We start from the raw sequence: 20,572 nt of genomic DNA, 5'->3' as shown, positions 1-20,572 counted from the left end.
TGGCAGAGTCTGAACTGAGACAAGCTGTAAATGTAAAATATGCACTGGACTTTATTTCATTTATTTTTGTTATTGTTTTCTTAAAGTAGACTCCATGCTGGGCATGGAGCCTAACACGGGGCTTGAACTCATGACCCTGAGACCAAGACCTGAGCTGAGATCAAAAGTCAGATGCCTAACTGACTGAGCCATCCAGGTGTCCCTGCACTGGATTTCAAAAGATTGAATAAGAAAAAGAAAAACATAAAAGTAGCTGATTGGTATTTGTCATGTTGACTATATTTTGAAACGACATTTTGGAGATAGCTAAAATATATTATTGAGATTTATTTCACCTGCTTCTACTGTTTTTACTGTGGCTCCTAGAAAATTTAAAAGTACATCTATGGATTGCATTTGTGGCTCACATCATGTTTCTATTGGAAATGGGATCAGTCTAGAGTAGATTCTGGTATCCCATAGGAAGAGCACAGCTAACCACCAAACAAGTTCATCCCTTTAAGTGCAGCACTTTGAGAGCTTATCTGTCATAGAAAATAGCTCTTATCCCAAGCTTCTGACAGCCCAGTGAGCAAGGGTTCTTCCCCTCACCTCACACTATGTCCCCCATCCTCTTTCCTTCATTTGATGATACATGTTATGTTCTCAATAGGAATCCCTTCCTGAGATTATGCTGTAAGCAACTGTCAAAGAGGACTTTAGAGAGAGAGGATCGAGGCTGTGGGCAAAACTAACACCTACCCCTTCTCCCTGGGCACAGTGGCCTTGGTAACTTCGGATGGAAACCTGTGCAGGAGCTGAAGGAGTGGCTACAATAAAATGGAAAGAATATAGACCTCAATATGCAGGTCTTCCTTGGATAGAAGGAGGGAAGAAGGGGCATGGGCTCCTCATGGGGCCCAGTGTCAACACTAGGACAGAGAAGAAAGTGAAAGGGAACTTCTTCGAAAAAAGCTAGAGAGGGGTGCCTATGTGACTCAGTTGGTTAAGCATCTGCCTTCAGCTCAGGTCATAATCCCAGGGTCCTGGGATCGCAGTCCCCTGCGATTTCTGTTGGGCTTCCTGCTCATGGGGAGTCTACTTCTCCTTCTCCCTCTGCCTGCTGTTCCCCCTGCTTATGTTCTCTCTCTGTCAAATAAATAAATAAAATCTTTTAAAAAAAAAGAATTAAAATGTTAGAGCCTTTAAAGTACTGCCAGTTTTAAAATAACTTACACAAATAATTTTACAAAAACATTACTCTCTAAATTAGATTAAATTTGGTTATGAATATAAACACATATTTTTTCAATTGTAATCTGGATATGTGTGTGTGTGTGTGTGTGTGTGTGTGTGTGTAACTCCTTCTTAAATTTTAACTTAATTTCATTGCATAGTCACACCAATCAGGTTTGACATATGGTCGGTTTTAAGCCTAGCAATCCCTCCCCAGTACTAATATGCTGTAGCCTGTTTAGCCATTCCTGGCAGAAGAGGGAAAGAGGGAACTGGGAGAAGGAGCTGGAGGCCCAAACACAAAAAGACAATCCAGACACACTGTCTGCAAGGGAGTGCCAGAGAAGAGAAACTGAGTTACCATGAGCAGCTAAGGACCTCCAGCCAGGAGTGGCTAGTTGGGGACTTTCTAGAGGAATAACCACTAGAGTCTGCACAACAGCATCAAGGATGAAATGCTCTGAGTATAATCCTTCTAACTGCTGTAGGAGAACCTGGGTCCCAGACATGAACCCTTGCCTGAACGTTCCAGTCTCCCAGCTGCAAGGGACTAACACAAGAGCTAACTCAATATTGACACAGAGAGGCACCTGGGTGGCTCAGTTGGTTAAGCATCTGCCTTCACTCAGGTCATGATCCCAGGGTCATGGGATGGAGTCCCAGGTCCGGCTCCCTGCTCATTGGGGAGTTTGCCTCTCCCCCTCCCCACCCCTTTCATGCTCTCTCTTGTGCATGTGCACTCCCTCAAATAAACAAAACCTTAAAAAAAAAAAAAGATGGACACAGAGTCAGCTAGAAAAATGGTCCACAAAATGGCCTGCAATGGAAAAGAGAATGGAGACATTTCATTCCTTAAAGAAGAGCCTCTGAACTTTTTGTCCCACTCCCCTCCACTCTGCCTTGAGGGCTGTGGGCAAGCTCAAGTCCATCAGTAGCCAGGACTTAACACCACAGTGCTCCTGACCAGTAGGAGTGGGGAAGGGCATATCATGATCAGTAATCTAAACTGTCCATTCCACCCTGATGTGTGTTTCTGATAAACCTGAGATCCTAGCCTACGTGTCCTACTAAAAATGACCACTGAAACTCAGATAAGTCCTTAAATGACCACATAACACCTAGCTGAGCAGTACTTAATACAAGATTGCATAGTTTCCATATACTTCAACTACACAGTGACTGTGTTCTTGTGCTCTAAGACTTCCTTATGCTGTTATAAAAATGCTGCATTTGGGTAAACTGAGGGCTATGTACAGCTGGGATACCAAGCAATGAGCTATCAGGAGTGAGGCAGGAGTTGGTAGGAGAGCAGGCTTCAAAGCCAAACAGCGTCTGTATCTACATTAGCGTCTGTAGACCTGACAAGTTAAACTAACGTCAACTAAAGTTGGAAATATTTACAGTTACGACACTGTTCACAAAAGCCCTCTGTTCCTTATGCATTGCACTCTTTTAGAAGATTACACGAGATAAGGTATCTTTCATTCCCTTCATACCTGCTAATAGTTAAGGCTTGGTGTAGCTACAGACCTGTTTTCCTTTAACCAATATCAACACTTTAATGTGTGCCAATGCACTGGCCCTTGACTTTGCCAAGCAACCTTGCTCCCTGTGTTTACATTGCAACAACATTCTGACTGTGTAAATTTTTCTTCTTGCTTTGGATCCAGCTCTGATAAAAAAAGTAAGACAGAGTCAAAGCATATCAGAAGGCACAATGGGATAATTCCCCAAAATTCTATATTGAGAATAACACAATTTTATGAGATTATGGCTGTTGATAAACATGTGATCGAAATAATCATGGGAAGTAGACTGAGAAGGCACCTGGGTGGGTTGAGTGTCTGCCTTTGGCACAGGGTGCGATCTGGCCGTCCTGGCAGGGAGCCTGCTTCTCCCTCTGCTTGTCTCTGCCTCTCTCTGTGTGTCTTTCATGAATAAATAAATAAAATCTTTAAAAAAAATAACAGCCTGTCCATCACTTTTGCCTGCCTTAGCACTCATTTCCCTGTAGTAACAGAAATTTCAACTTTTGTTTCGTTTTGTTTTGTTTTTGTGAACAATGGCCCTCCCCTACCTGGTGAATCTGTCAATCAAAGGGTGCTTTCCATCTTAGGCCCAGACGTGGCCTGTGTCCTAGATTCAGCCAATCAGACGCTCTCTAGAGCTTAGCATTGAGCCGCTGCCCTGGCTATAGGTGGCTGGAAGGCTCTGGCCTGTTAGTCACAAGTTCCTGGCACCTGGATCCCCAAGAGCTCCTTTAGTTCTTCTTCAAGGCATCTGGTTTTTCAATGTTTCCTTTAACTGTCGGCTAGCTCTGCCATATGTTTAAAGCAAAAGATGACTGGAGCTGCTTATATTCCAAGAACTCTAGCTGGTATAAATACTCAGCCCTGTGCCCAACAAATGGCAAGGCCTCAAAATGTGGTCATTACTGTCATCCATTTATTGAAGACATTTTTTACTGAATATTTAATATACAAATGCTAAGCCATTGCAGATACGGAGAGAGAAAACAAATTCTCTGTCCTCAAAGCACTCACATTCTAGTTAAGGGTAAAGAAAGATGAAGATACTGACTGGGTACCATCTGTAATAGAAAAAAATCTCCCTTTGTTGATGGCAAGAAGGTGCCAAAAGCAAAAAGTAAGAGAATGTGTATAGGAGAGTCTTGATGGACAAGAAGGGAGGGTAGGTTGCCATTGACAAAGACTCTCTCCTTGTTCTGCCTTTATAGGGAGGTTCCCTCTGAACCCTCTTTTTGAGTAAGCCTTGACCTTGGCCCCCATCCTGTCTTTGGCAGGCTTAGCAAAGAATCCTTAGCAAAAGCTAAGTCAGTTTAGTGAGAGCCGCCCCCCACCTTGATATACAATCACTCTTGATATTTGACCAAGTTTCTCATTCTCCATCTTTGATGTATAAGTCCTTGGCCTACCTTTCAAAAGAATTCTCTTAAATTGGTTTAGCAAGAACCTCCCCTATGCTTGACGCCTTCTATTAATAAGTTTCCATCCCTTGACCCCCTCACCCTGTTCCATGGCTACAAATACCTATTTGTCATTGTATTCAGAATTAAGCTCCCTCTCCCTCACCTATGGCAATGCTCGTATTGGAGTAGTCTTGGGGCAAATCTTCCTTACTGTTTTAGCAACTGTCAGAATACTTTTCTTTTCTGCAGCATCACTCAGTCTTGGGCAAGTCACAATCTTGCCTTCAGCCTCAATCATTAGGGCTGGTTTTCTTCCTTTCTTTCTTCCTCCCATCTTTCTCTCTCTCTCTCTCTCTCTCTCTCTCTCTCTCATTCTTTCTTTGGCCAGGCTATTCCACGCTTCAGCTGAACTCTGTCAGTGTTCTTAATTACTGAAAAGATGGGGTTAATTTCTGTCTGGATAGGGCATCTAGCTTCCTGTGTGGCAGATTGCAAGTTCTCTCTCCATGACTGTCAGAGTGAATGTCTCAGCTACTGTATTCCCCTGGAGAAGGGGATAAACACAACTACCCCCATGCAGCTGGGAAGATTAAGAAGATAATATATATAAAACTGCTTTGGGAATTGCAAAATGTTATATATAAATATATGCTTAAAACAAAAGAAGAAGAAAGAGGGCTTGATGAAGTGTTGAAATTGTTGAAGTGCTCTGACTAAATCTTTAAAAGAGGAAATTATATGCCTGGACAGAGCAGCAGTAGCCTGATTATCCAAGGTCAGCTGCTGCAGCTGTGAGCAATTTACCCACGTGATTATCTGGTTTCTACCTCCCTCCATGTAAGGAAAAGATAGCAGCTAAAGTGGTGGAGGGAGATACTTTATTTGAGTAAAGAAACGTTTTCATTGCATTTGTAAAGGTTACACAAAAGTCTCAAGGTGCTTGGTCATTGTTTGGGGAAAGGGAATAGTATATGTTATGAGCTAACCATTTTTATGGTTACAACATCTGCCAGGCAGTAGGACTGATGCAATGAGTTGAGGAATTTTTTTCCTAATCTTATGGAGCTTATAATTAGGGTCCAGTCATCTTTAGTGGGAAAGAGCCAGATTGCCTGGATTTGAATCTGGAATCCACCATTTATCAGCTCTTGTCTTCAGCAAGTGACTTAACCTCATCTTTAAAATGAGAATAATTATGCTCCCCAACTCACAGAGTTATGGAGAGGAATAAATGAGTCAATGAGTAGAGCAATTAGAACAGTGGCTGGCACATGGTAGGGGCTCTATAAATTTTAGCTGTTATTTACAGTTCATCAGATCGTGTACAATAGCTGGCATCTGGGGGCCATAAGAAGTAGACTGTTCAGAAAGCCTTTGCCAACAGCTATTATTGAATTCTCATAGCAGCTCTGTGCAAGAGTTACCATAGCAGCCCTGATACAGAGGGCTCACTTGTGGGCCTGGCCCGTGACTTGCATCTGGGAACTTGGCTTTTGGAAACTTCCCGAAGTTACCAACTGATAAGGCAACTTTACCCACCTGGTGCACTGCGTTCTGCTATACCAGTCTGCCTAGATTGTTTGTACAAATGCTATGATTTATGGAGAACATGTGCTTTCCTTCTGAGAGTCTGGAATGCTGGTAGTTGTGCCTGGCCAAGCAGGCAGAGTGCCCCTCCATGAGCAGCAACCCCCAAAAAACCTTGTATTTGAGTCTCAAGTGGGCTCCTCCCTGGGAAGAGACATTGCACATTTGTTACTCTATGTTCCTGCTGGAGGAAGGAGCCAGATCTACGTGACTCTGGGAGGGAAGATAGAGGAAACGTGTGCCTGGATTTCTTCAGACAACACCTGATACATCTTTTTCCCCTTCTGTGTGTCCTTTCACCATAATAAATCTTAGCCATGAATCCAACTATATGTTGAGTCCTTCTGGTACGTGGGGGAAGTTACATGATCTCCCCCGCAAAGTGAGTAAATAGCTCTCAAAGGTATATAATGTGACTCTAATTTCATAAATCTAAAAATCTAAGAAATGGAAGAATTGAGATGTCCACATGGCCATTTGGTATATGGAGGAGCTGAGACCAAGTTCCTGTCTGTCTCCCTCCCAAGACAGCATTTATTTCACTGTGTCAGGTAGCCACACCGAGTTATATACATCCTGGTCAAGAAAAATGTCTGTCTCGGCCACAGCACCTAGTAGCTACTGGTTAGCTATACAACCTTGGGAAAATATCTTAAAGGCTTTGCACTTCTGAACTCTTCACTGTAAAACTTTAATAATAATGATAATACCAATGTCACAGAATTGCTGTGAAAATGTAATAAGATTTTATATATATGTCATATATATGTGAAGCACATACATATTTAATATTAAATGTATAAATGTAAAAAATTAAAATCTATATAGTATTTAGCTCAGTGCCTGGTATATAGTAAACCTTAATAAATGAAAAGGCTGGATAAATATGTGCATATGTGGCCAACATACATACATTTGTATCAATATATACATATATGCATGCATGTGTGTATATACACACACACACGTACCTATATTGGCTTGTAAGTTAATGACTCATCTAACAAGTTATGTCTTGATTACAGAGCATCATTCACCATTCATAAATGAAGCCAGTTAGGATTTCACAGTGGGCCTGATTTTTTATGTCTACTGGTTTCAATCTAGGGAACCACTTCTGCTCAAAGCCTAACATCTGACTTCCTTTAATGTTTAACCTGTGAAGTTAATTATTAGCTAGAGAATTCAGAGCTTTGCTTAAGATACTAACTGGTATTTATCATTAGCTCTAACATACACATACATGGTGACCATATTTTTGTATCTCAAACATAGAACTTGTAATCTAGCAATGAATTGCTATGCTGGGAAACTGGGACTCTCTTGGAAACCCTGACATCTATAGATGGAGAATATTCAATCCTCCTGAAACTATGGGAAGCAAACTTCTGGGGTTAAGATTTGCTTTTAGTAATGCCTTATTTTATCCTTTACATTGCAACTTTATGGCATTTTATGTTGATAGCATTACAAAATTACAATGTGGTTGAAGTATAATTACTCTCTTTTGGGAAATCATTTGGAAATCATTCCGTGTCACCCTTTCTCTTCTCTCTGAAGATGTTACAGTATCAGTCAGTAAACTGTAGTATAAGAGGTTGATTTCCTCTGGAACTTGGTATCACCAAGTTTTTCATCCCTAGCAAAGATGGCAGGACTAACTGTAACTCAAATGCACTGTTTTTCACTGTGGAAAGCCCCACACTCCAAACAACTCTGAGTTCATTAGCAAATATCCATTTGGAAGTGATTACCCAAGTGGCCTCAGATGAACTCTTTAGCCTACTGGTGCCTTGGTTTCCTTTTCTATAAAATGATAATAAGAACACCTACCCTATGGTCAACAATACCATATTGTACACTTAAAAGTTTGTTAAGATTGATCTCATGTTAGGTGTTCTTAACACAATAAAATAAATTTCACAATAATAACACAAAGAATATCTGCCTCAAAGTGTTTAAGAGGTTTAAATAAGTTAATATTTTGAAATCATTAGAATGGTGCCTGCCACAGAATTTAAAATAAATAAACAAAATATGCAATCCTTCATCTATCATTTGCTAAATGCTTCTATATCCATCTTATATTCCCAAGAAGACTCGAAGCTAAGTCCAGAGACCACACTGGCACTCTACTTTCTATTCAGTTTCCCACCCTCAGTGAGCTTAGCCCTGCAGCAGACATATAAGGCCATCAATAAACAGTTGTGAGTTCGATCGTGACAGTGTGACATAGGGGAAGCCACCCTGGAATACACTGTGTGGCGTGAGTGCCTCTCTGACCAATGCCTGTAGATCAGTGGGTTTCAAGATACTTGACCCCAACACACAGTAACAATTTGTATGTGGCAAATTGATACACACATGAATATTTTCATATGTTTATATAATTATCTCACTGAAATCAAAGTTTTACAAAACAGTACTTAACCATACCATGTAAAATATGCTCCAACAGAAACAAGAAACTATTCTAGTTAAATCTAGTCCAGTGCATGTCAAACTTTAAAGTGCATTCAAAACACTTGGAGGTCATGCTAACATGTAGATTAGATTCAGCAGGACTTGGTAGGATCAGAGAGTCTGCATTTCTATCATGCTCCCATGGTGACACTGTACCATCCCTGGACCATACTTAGTATAGAAATAATGCTGGGAATGGCTCTCTAAATTTATTTCACAGCCCACTAAAGGGTTGCAATCTGCAGCTGTAAATCACTTCTCCAAATAATTTTGAAAGTGTCTTTCATCTCTATAATCCCATTATTATCTTCCTAACCTCGGAACAGAAATCCTAGGCCTGGGTGGGAGTAGGGGTAGGGGAATTCACAGCAAGAACGACTCAAGTATTACCTTTCCTATTGACTTTTATGCTGATATGCCTGTTTGGCTCCAGCCCTGTCCTCACTGTTCAAAGCTTACACCTTGTAGCTATGTTAATAAATTGACTGAGTACTCATTATGAGCAGGGCACAGAACTGAATGCTTTATATCTATCACATTTACTCCTACAACCACCTGTGTAGATATTGCCATTTTATAGATGAGAGAAGGCAAGTAGCTATAACTGGTGGAGTTGGGATTCCAGAGCCTATGTTCTTGTTTTTTTTTTTTTTAAAGGTTTTTTTTTTATTTATCCACTCATGAGAGACACAGAGGGAGAGAGAGGCAGAGACACAGGCAGGGGGAGAAGCAGGCTCCATGCAGGGAGCCCGATGTGGGACTCGATCCAGGGTCTCCAGGATCATGCCCCGGGCTGCAGGCGGCGCTAAACCGCTGCGCCACCGGGGCTGCCCGAGCCTATGTTCTTGTGATAGCTAGCCTCTTAGATGGCTCCAGTGATCCTTGCCTCCTGACATTCACACCCCCTTTATAGTCCTCTCTCACATTGAATATGGCCCACCTGGTAGTCAGTAGAGTATTGAGAAAATGACAGTGTGTGACTTCCAAGACTCACTCAGAAGACACTGTGGTTTCTGTCTCGCACTCACTTAGATTATTCCCTCTACAAGAGGCCAGGTTGTCATGTCATCAGAATTCTCAAGCAGCCCTATGGAAAGTCCGTACAGCAATGGACTGAAGCTTTCTGCCAACATCCAGCACCAACTTGTTAGGCATATAAGTGAGCCACCATGGAAGCCAATCCTGTAGCCTTTCACATCTTCAGACAACCGTAGCCCTCGACTGACATCTTTACTGCAATCTCACAAGAGACCCAAACCTAGAAACACCTCACTAAGCCTCTCTCAACTTCCTGATCCACAAAAACTGTGTGAGGTAATAAACATTTATTATCATTTTATACCTTTAATGCCTGGGGTAATTTCTGATGCAGCAATAGATACCTCACATAGTTCCTAACCAGTAGGATAGGCCATCATCATTATGATTCAGGCCTAAAAGGAAAATGAATCTCCTATGAGGCCTTTTGGATTAGTTGTTCATTGTGGCAGTGTGCACCATGGTTCAGCAAATTCTCATTATCCCCCTGCAACCAACTTTGGGCGAAGCATCTACTTCCCATCTGGACTGACCCAGATGACTTGCTGTAGCCAATTGGATATGGGCGTTGAGGATGTTAGATCACATTTGGAGACACTACAAGAATCTGTCTGCCCTCTTTAGCTTCTGCTCTCATTTATAAAAACAATATATCCCAGAGAGTAGATGTTCCTTTAGCCTGGGTCCCAGAGTGAGAATGGATGGCCAACCCAGCTGACCCTGAGCCCAGCTTGGAGACAAGCCAAGCTGAGCTCAAGTCCATGCAGAGGGACAACTGACTTGTAGACTCATGAGTGAGAAATAAATGCTTGTTGTGGTAAGCCATGAGATTTTAGGGTTGTTTGTTACCTCAGCCAAAGCTGAGCCACACACTCACCATGCTGTATGATGCCGTGTTCCATAAGCCGGTGGCAAAGCTGCTCGGCCTCTTTCCTTGTCGTGGCCTCACCTTCCTGAACCAGCCAATCCAGGAATTCAGATGCCATGAAGGTGCGTTCATACTTGACCCCTTCCTCTTCCCTCGCTTGCAGGAGTGTGTTTTCAGGGCTCATCAGCCTGGGAGGAAGGGAAGGAAGGGAAGAAAAATAAACCTACACGGATGGAAAATAGCTAATTTGAAATCCTACATCATAGGTTTCTGCGAAGTATCACAGCAAAGTTGTCAGACAGACAAGTGTGACTGTCATGTGCTATTACAAATGTAATGCTTAACAGAAGGATCTGCTTCAGGAGTGAAAGAGATGTGTTTGCTCCTGGTAATTAAGGGGGAAAAAAAAGCTGGTGGGGTGCCTGGCTGGCTCAGTCAGTAGAGTTGCAACTCTTGATCTCCGGGTTGTAAGTGCAAGCCTCACGCTGTAGTGATTAATGAAAAGAAAAGAAAAGAAAGGAAAAGAAAAAAGAAAAGAAAAGAAGAAAAAGAAAAAGAAAAAAAAAGAGAAAGAGAGAAAAGAAAAAGAAAAAGAAAAGAAGAACCTGGAAATGTAATCCAAAACCCACATTAGCAGACTGCATTTTGGTCAGCCACCTTGAAAAGGGCAATTTATTAGCCAAGCCCCATCACATCTTTTTTTAAAAAAGTTAGTATTTCTTTCCTAAAAGAGTCACTCAATTTCCTGAATCACTGGGCTAACAAGACGACTGCTATTGATTGAATGTTTGAGTCCCCTCAAAATTTATATAATCAAATTTGTCCAGTGTGATGGTATTGGGAGCTGGGACCTTTGGGAGGTGACTTTCATAGTCCCCATGATGGGATCACTGCCCTTGCAAGAAGAGACAGAGAGCTTGTTTCCCCCTTCTCTCTTGATGAGGGTACAAGGAGAAGACTGTCTGCAAACCAAGGAGAGGGCCCTCACTAGACACCAGATCTGCATGATGCTTTGATCTTGGACCCTCTCTGCTTCCCAGCTGTGAGAAATAAGACTTTATTGTTTAAGCCACCCAGTCTATGGCATTTGTTACAGCAGCCTGAACTGACGTAAGCCACTCCTTCACAACACCCCCGTCCCCACAGAGCTTATTTCTCACACCTCCTTCTCTAGCATTCTCCAACTGCCCTCGCGTCTGTCCTCACCATCCCTCTGAAAGAGCTCCCGCTGGTGTTGTACTTTTGGAGAATACTTGCATCCGTATATGATGGGAATTTATAGATCCCCGCTTTGTTTGATGTTAATAGCAATAGATGCTGCTGACCATTCCCCTCCTCCAGAGGGGCATTATATTCCCCTGGTTTCCCTCCTGTCCCTCTGTTCCTACCTCTTTCTCAGTTACCTTTGTGTTGGTTCCTCCTCATCTCCCTGGACTTTAAAGGCTGGAATTTCTTGGGATTCAAATCCCCAAATACCTCTTTTCTCATTGCATCGTCTCTCAGGGAGATTGTTTCATCCCTGTAGCTTCAATTGCCATCCATGCCCCAAAGATTCCCAAATTCATGTCGCTAAATCAAGCCTATATTCTCAACTCCAGACCTTGGTGTCCACGTGGACATCTCAAAAACACCTCAGAATCAACAAACCTAGAACTGAACTCAGGTTCTTCCTCCAAACCTGGTCCTGTGCCACTAGTACTTCCATCATCCCACCAGAAAACAAGGCAGCATCATTTATGCCTCCATCTTCCTCATCCCCCCAACTCCAGTCCAGACAGTCGTATGAATTGTGAATTTTATGTCCCAAATCATACTCCTATATGTCTAGGTCTTTCCATCTCCAATGGTGCCACTACCTTAGTCCAAAATACCAACACCCTTAACCCAGTTACAATGGTTTCTTCAATAGACTTTACTAGCTACCCACTCTTGTTCTCCTTGTAAACTCAGGCACTGAAGTCCAGACACAGCAATTAAATTTATCTTTTTCAAACTCAGACCTGATAATGTCCTAATCCTGTTGAAGATACACTTCAATGGTTTCTGATTGCTTTTAGACTAAAGACCAAAATCTTTTATATGACCGATCTTTAATGCATTCACAATCTTTCCCTTTACCTCTTTAGGACCATTTTCACCTCTGACCTCATTTTGCTTCAGGGATGGTCTTCTTATAGTTCCTCAAACATATTATATCACCTGCCACAGGGCCTTTGGATACGTCATTATTGCAGCTGGAATGCTGTCCCCCACCTTTCCACTGTTCTACTTCTTAAGCCTATTTGACTCCTTATCCTTTGTATCTCAGCTATCCTCGGGTCTCCATTAGGCAATTCATTGTTCCCTATACAGTTTGGGTGATTATCACATTAAAGACTACCTTGTCTACTCAATTATAAGCTCCAACAGGGTAGGGCCTGTGTTTGCCCATAAAACTTTGTTTAATGGAAAATGGAATCCGATAAAATGCCAAAATCATTGTGTCTTCTTTCTCTTTAAAACAATTGCTGATTAGGTTCCTATCTCTCACATGAAAGTTTTTCTTTTAAAAACCCTTTCTTTTCAAACTAAAAATAATATGCAACACAAGTACCATTTCATTCTAGAGCAGGAGAAAACCTTAGAGATCACTGTAATCCAATCCCCTCCTCATCCATATGAGAAAAATGTCACTCTCTAACATAACATTCTATATCAATTAAATCTGAATGCACAAAATGCAATTCTCATACAAATGAGAAAAAAAATGAATGATAACATTCAATGTTTCAGGAAGGAAACTTGCTGAAGGTCATGCAAAGAGGCACATTACACATGTTTATAAATCATTTCATTTGGAGTAACTGAACCTCCATACTGACTGTCCATTCACAAGGTGTGTATTTTCAGTGCTTTCACACTTAGTGCCCAATACTGCTGTGGAAAGGATACTAGGCTAGGAATTTGAAGACTTAAGTTTATTCAGAATTGAGCACCTAACTGTAAGATACAAAACAAGCTGCTTTTCTTTGTTTCAGCCTCCTTTTTCTCAAGTGAATAATGTTATTTTAACCCATGATTATGACAAACAGCTGTACAGTACAAAAGATAAGGTATATGCAAAGTGTTACACTACTTAATGAATCATGGTACCTACCCCAGGGCAGGATGGATTTGTGCCCAACAGCTATGAAACAAGGGAAACCCCCTTCATGCTCCCTCCACTCATCCCAGCAGAACCTTCAGAGTCCTATTATATAAAAGTCATGGCAGGGCACAGGATTGGGAGGTAGGAGGCCAGAGGGCCTAGCCACAAACTAATCACATAACTTCTCACTACTTCAGCATCCCCCTATTAAGTGAGGAAGAAAATACCTAATCTACTTCCTTTCCTGGATTCTGTTATCAAAAATCTTTGGAAAAAGAAGTTCTAAGTATATGCTTTTATATTAGGAGTATTTATAAAAGCTATCAGCATCTAAGAGAACTCATAAAAAAAAAATACCTTCTTAGCATGGAACAGAACTCATTTAAAAATCTTTTTATTTAAAAAAATTATTTTTGTTTAGACCTTTCTCCAAGTCAATCCTCTTCTGTATTTTAATCCATCCTTAGAGAAAGCTCCTGGGCTGCTTTCCCAGGTTGAGTAACATCTAGTTGGTATGAGTAATAAGAATTATATTTAATATTACAGTGACCACGTCCTTCTAAGAAGACCAAAAGGGCAGATAAGAATCTAGAAAAGAGAATCAAAGGGTCTATGTGCATGCTCAAATTAGGAACACCACCATATCTTAATTTCTTTTGACCCTCAAATAATTGGTGTGAAATTGGTATTGGTATTTTGGTGTGAAAATAGAGGCAAGCTAGCCTCCTTGGTTTTCCAGTTGTAAACATTATTTCCTCTAAGAAGTCTTCTTTGACCCCACAAATCTGGACCATATGCCACATCTAAGGGCTCCCATAGTTCCCTGCAGGATCTTTAGAGCCCCAGAGGAACTGCCTACTCAAACCATAAGCCTTTTTTTAGATAACTGTCCTTACCTATGTGGTTCACAGAAGTTTTCTAATACAAAAGATCCTCAAAACATGTAGCTGAGTGAATAAATGCAACTCAATTATATGCATTCTCCTGCTCCACATCGTTATCCCAGACTATTAAAAGTGACACCCTTAGCTATCACCAAGGAGGTAAGAGACAACAGATACTAGTGAGCAGGTGGTGAAAAGGGAACCCTTTTATATTGTTGGTGGGGTTGCAAATTGGTCCCACCACTACAGAAAACAATATAGAGGCTCCTCAAGAAACTAAAAATATATCTACTGTATAATCCATCAATTCCACTCCCGCGTATATATCCAAAGGAAATGAAAACAGGATTTCAAACAAATATCTGCCCTCTCATGTTTATCACAGCATTTTCACAATAGCTAAGATATGGAACTAACCCAAAGGACCATCAGGAGATAAAGAGATAAAAAAGATGTGGTACATTAAAAAAAAATGTGGTACATAAACACAATGGAATATTATTTAGCTAGGAGAAAGGAAGATATCCTTCTTCCCACTTGCAACAATGTGGATGGACTTTGAGCACATTATGCTGAGTGAGATAAGTCAGAGAAAGATGAGTATTATATGATGTAACTTATATGTGGAATCTAAAACATGAAATCTATAAAAAAAAGGGGGGGGAGAGTAAAGTGGTGAGACTAGGGGACTAGAGGGGGTAGATGAGACTGAGGCTTAAGGGTACAAACTTGTAACAAGTAGTAAATAAGCCATAGAGAGCTAATACACAGTGTAATGAATATAGACAATAATATTGCACAATTATGTGATAAACATTACTGTATCTACAATCATACTGCAATATAGAAATGCATCAAAGTAATACACTACACACTTTAAAGCTGCACAATGTTACATGTCAAATTTATTTTTTTTAAAAAAAGACAATCTAGATTAAATGCCATTTATCTGATTCAGGAAGTTTGATTTAGCAGGGATTCCTAAATTCTATGAAACATGATTATATAGTCTCCAACTATAATAAAACTAAGAAAACAAATACAGGCCAAAAAACAAAACAAAACAAAAAAAACCCTAAATACTGACCCTATATGCAGATGAGGTGAATCTAGAGTTCCTGCCCTATCGATACTCTCCATTTAAGACACAGATGGAGATGCTTGGCTTTTCTTTCTCTTTATAACACTCCGTCCATTCTAGCTCAGCAATTTTATTTTTGGGTGTGGGGAGGACAAATGGATAGGGTTTATTTGTGTCACTTCTTGTAACCAGAAACATGACCTGCCAGAAAGCTCTGGAGCTCCTGCTAAGTAGCTGGTGGCCTCTGGACAAGCAGCTGGTTAGCTGCTGTTGCCAATGCTCTTTAGAGAAGAGGCAAATTGGCCAGCCTGCTATTTAAAACATGCCCGGCCAGCCTTAGTTGTTCCTTATTTCATTTCTTCTTAAAATCAAATAATGTTCCTATGCAGGTTCCTCTCTAAGATAAAGACTTTCATGGGATTTGATTTTAGTACTAATATGTGGTCACAGTGTTAAGGCAAGACTTACTACTTGTTCCAATTATGTTTTGCTCTCTAACAAGCTATCCTCAAAGTTGGTGGCTTTGAAACAACCACTATTTCATTATATCTTAGTGGGTTGCCTGGGGCTCAACTGAGTAGTACCTCCATCACTCTTGCTAGGGGTCACTCATGCCATTGCAGACGTTGGCTAGGGCTTGGTGTCTGGTGCTACAGTGCTCCTGAGTCAATGCAGCCTCTCTGTCTAGTGAGGCAGGCTGGATATTGAGATGCAGAGCTCAAGAGGAAGGAGAAAGATGGTACCAGAACTTGCGTATGGTTTTATTGAAAACTAATCTACTGACCATACAATTAACCCATTTAGCATGTACAATTCAATGGTATTAGTACACAGAGTACACAACCATCACTACAATCCATGTTAGAACATCTCCCTCACCCCAAATGGAAACCTCATTACAATCACTCCCTACTTCTCCAGTGCCCCATCCCTAGGCAAACACTAGTCTATGTTCTGCATCCACAAATTCGCCTGCTCTAGACAGTTCAAATAAATATAATCATATAATATGTGGCTCTTTGTGACTGGTTTCTTTCATTTAGCATAATGTTTTCAAATTCATCCATGCTATAGCATGTATTACTATTCTATTCCTTCCACAGTTAGTATGGCCAAATAATATTCCATTGTGTGGATATAATATATTTTGTTTACCCATTCATCAGTTGATGGACATTTGGGTTGTTTCCACTTTTGGTTATTATGAGTAATGCTGCTATGAACATTCATATTCAATTTATGTATAGACATATGTTTTCATATACATCTAGAGTACAATTGCTGGATCATGTGGTAACCCTGCTTAACCTTCTGGGAAACTTCCAGACTGTTTTCATACTGGCTGCACTATTTTCATTTCCACCAGTAAAGCGTGAGGATTCCAATTTCTCCACATCCTCGCTAGCGGTTGCTACCATCCATTCTTATTTCTTAGTGCCATCCTAGTGGGTGTGAAGTGGTATCTCACTGTGGTTTTGATTTGCACTTCCCTGATGATTAATGACATTAAGCATATTTTCATGTGCTTATTGTCCATTTGTATATATTCTTTGGGAAAATGTCTATTCAGAGCCTTTGTTTATTTTTAAAATTAGGTTGTCTTTTCATTATTGAGTTTTAAACATCTTTTATATATTCTGGATGCAAGTCCATTATCAAACTCATGATTTGCAAATATTTTCTCCATTCTGTGGGTTTAAATTTTGAAGTGGTTCAAATTCTCCATTTTAGTCACTTGTGTGTTCAGTGTCACAGCTAAGAAACCGCTGCCTAGCCCAAGCCCAGGAAAATTTATTTGCTCATATGTCTTCTTCCAAGAGTTTTACGTTTTAGTCCTTACATCTAGTTTTATAATCCGTTCGAGCTAATTTTTCTAGAAGGCATGGGGCTGGAGTCTACCTTCATTCTTTTGTATGCGGCTATCTAGTTGTTCCATCACCATTTGTTGAAAGATTATTCATTCCCTGTTGAATTATTTTGGCAGTCATCAAAAGTCCATCAACCTAGCCAGGCCTTCTTTAACAGCCGGGCTCCAAAGTCACAGAATGTCAAGTGCCCTGGATTGTATTCAATAAAGCTATCAGACTCAGGCCAGACTCAATGGGAAGGAAAGAGCAACATGCATGCATAGCAAGAGGTGGAAAAGTTTGGAACCATCTTGGAGAGTAGGAACCACACGGATTTATTTTCATTAATTGGCTGAAAGGCAATTTCTTTTTTTTTAATTTTTATTTATTTATGATAGTCACACACAGAGAGAGAGAGAGAGAGGCAGAGACATAGGCAGAGGGAGAAGCAGGCTCCATGTACCGGGAGCCCGATGTGGGATTCGATCCCGGGTCTCCAGGATCGCGCCCTGGGCCAAAGGCAGGCGCCAAACCGCGGCGCCACCCAGGGATCCCTGAAAGGCAATTTCAATTCTTATAGCTCATTCACAGTGTTGTGTTGTCTCTTCCTCATTTATTTAATATTTTTTACTTTACTTAAAGTAGAGAGTAGTTTTAAAAGCATGAGATTAAAGACAAATCCAGCTTTCAATCCTAACTGCATACATGTTAGCTTCATGACCTTGCTTCCCCTAAGTGACCACTGGGGAGTTCTGCAGTTATGAGTGTGATAATGCATGGAACACTTCAGTCACAGTGTCAGTTGCGCCTGAAAACCTGAATACATTTTAGCCATGATGAGGATGAGGATGATGATGATAAAAGTTTTCTAGATGGAGTCATTATTTGATAAAATCAAACCCCTTAGTGGCAAAAATTAAGATTGTGTGCATTTCTCTAGACAAGAATAACAACTCTATTTTAATTAGTAATCAGAAGTATATATGATGCTCAGAAACTCTTATATTTTGTAGAACAAATTCTTTTTTAATCAAAATTATCCTGTTCTGGCCTACAATTATGACATAAAGCCATATGCCCAAATCAGTGTTAGGCATTAACAATATTTGCCTCATGTAAGCATGTACACATCAGATTTTGATTGTGTATGTGAGTTGATTTCAACCTTTCCTGGATATATATCTGAGTCAGATTTCCCAGGCTCACTTTAACCCAGGGGGAAGGCAGCATTACAATAGAAGGAACTGCTACATTTGGGGGCCAATACAGAAATAGAAATAAGCTGATAGTGATCTCTTTGTGCACTGAAAAAAATTCAAAATAGCTGAGAAGGCCCTATATAACACAAGAACATACATAAATGGTACTCAAGGGCACAAGCTAGGGAGAGTCACAATGATCCATGTGCTATGTGGCCAAAAAGATGCTTTAGGATTTTAGAAAGGTAGCTTTTTAAAAAGTCATTTGTTAATATAATGATAAATTATTTTAAAAGGCTAAATGTATGACTTAATACACATGATAACCCTTAAAAATTAAAAATTCATTCACCCAAATATTAAAAGACTTTCTTATTCCTGGGGGTAGCTTGTGAATGATTTTTCTTTTCTTCTTAATAGAACACTCTATTACTCAAATTATTCCCCAGGGAGAATGTACTGTTTTTGTAACTGGGGGAAAATGTTATCAATGAAGAAGTTATATTAAGGTTGTTTTATTGTTGTTGCTGTTTTTCAGAGAGAGAGAGAGCATGCACACTTGCAGGGGAAAGGGAGGGGGAGAAATTGAGGGAGGGGAGGGGCAGAGGGAGAAGGAGAGAGAGAATCTGAAGCAGGCTCCAAGCTCAGTGTGAGGCCCATATGGGGTTCAATCTCAGGACCCTGAGATCATGACCTTGATCAAGAGTCAGACACTTAAACAACTGAGCCACCCAGGAGCCCCAAGGTTAAGCTTATATTTAACTGGATGACTTGTTCCTGACAAAATGCTTATATTAATACCCAGTATAAAAAGCAGTTCCCAATGTATAAATGATGTATTTACATGTATATTCCCAACATACAGTTTAAATATACAACATTGATTGACTTCTGTGATTAGAAAGAAGGTATTAATTAGGAAGAAATGCTTACATGAGCATTGGTATTTTTAAGTACTATGCTATTGTCTATAAAACAGATATACAGATAAACTGACATAATTTTCATAATAATTAGGTTTGGAACTAGTCAACAGAAAACTGTTCAGTTAATATTTATGAGTAAAAACGCTACATACTGGAAAGGGTGACAGAAAGAAGGGAAAAACAGCATTTTACATCCTTTGCCAACAAGTATCTTTTACCTGCTTTCGCTCCTGCTTTCATCTTCATACTATACACTGAGTTTAACATCTTCACTTTCATTTTCCTTCCTTACTTACGCTATTCCCTCACATCTCCTCTTTCTTCCTTGAAGAAATCTAAACTATTTTTGAAAAGGGGAGGGGGGCTCACTGTACAGTGATACAGGTTGCTCACCGCACAAAGAAACCTGGCTTCAGGCAAAAAGGAGGGCTAAAGTCCAGCCCTAATTCCTCATGAGCAGTCCTGTGTAGAAATGACTGCCCTAGCCTAAAGGAAAGGGCAAAAAGCTACCTGGTTCTCATTTGCAGTAGGTGCTAAATGATGCAGTGGGTCTCTGCTTTAAAGGGCTGGATTAAGTACTAACTCCTCTTTGAAGCTATCCCCACTAAAGTACAAGCCAGACAGATCTCTCTCTGTTTTGAACTTAAAATCAGGGCCATGGTTTATGTATCCATTCAATTTTTAATGCACTCCAGCTGAGCTAGAAGCTTCTGAAAGATACACACCATGCCTTAAATGTTTTCATTTCTTAAAAAATTGAGCCTAGGGAAGGCGTATACCACAAGTGCCCAACAAATATTTGTTAATCAACTAAAAACTAAAAATATCCCAAGCCAACAGTAATAGAGAGGGTTTTTTGTCTTTGAAGGGTGAAATACCTTCCTCCTTGCTTGCTATTTTAAATCCGCTTAAAGAAAAACTAGAACTTTTTAGTGCTGATTTTATGCTCTGAAGAGACTGGTATTCTGGGACCTGAGCTGTAATTTTCACATTGCCCATGGTTTTTAGTGTTGTTGTAGTAAACATTTTCAGAACTTGAATCAGCTTTAGACAGAAGCCAAGTGTGATTTCAAGGCCACAGCTACCCTAAAAGGCCACATTCAGCTATGGTTTCGTAACTGTAAAATTACCCAGGAAGAAAAAGCTGAGCACTTTTACAATACATTCAAAACTATTCCAACCTCTGTTAGCCTTTTCAAACAACTGTCCAGGGAAGGTGGGCTCTAAAACATATTATAAAGGCTTCTTTTAAGGGAATGATTATTATTTATTTTGGATATTTCCATAATTATTAGAAAATATTTGTGTCATTTGGAGCCAAAAACAAAGACAGAAAAAGAGGTAAAGAAAGAAGTTTAGGAGAGGTAAGATGAAGGGATAAAGAAAAATTGAGGGCAATACCAACTAG

At 40.3% G+C, this 20,572-nt stretch overlaps 1 protein-coding gene across 1 annotated transcript in view; it reads right to left on the bottom strand.

Annotated features, from left to right (window-relative positions):
* The window catches only part of DEPTOR (DEP domain containing MTOR interacting protein), a 133,755-nt gene that overhangs the window by 54,751 nt on the left and 58,432 nt on the right, over positions 1 to 20,572 (bottom strand). Inside the window, exon 4 of the mRNA XM_025450362.3 lies at positions 10,110 to 10,288. Coding sequence (XP_025306147.1) covers positions 10,110 to 10,288 — 179 coding nt within the window. The remainder of the gene's footprint in view (positions 1 to 10,109; positions 10,289 to 20,572) is intronic.

This window comes from Canis lupus, chromosome 13 (assembly GCF_003254725.2).
Source record: "Canis lupus dingo isolate Sandy chromosome 13, ASM325472v2, whole genome shotgun sequence".
NCBI classification, from domain to species: Eukaryota; Metazoa; Chordata; class Mammalia; order Carnivora; family Canidae; genus Canis; species Canis lupus.
Note: the sequence above shows the minus strand (reverse complement) of the source record. Positions and strands in the feature narration are given on the sequence as shown.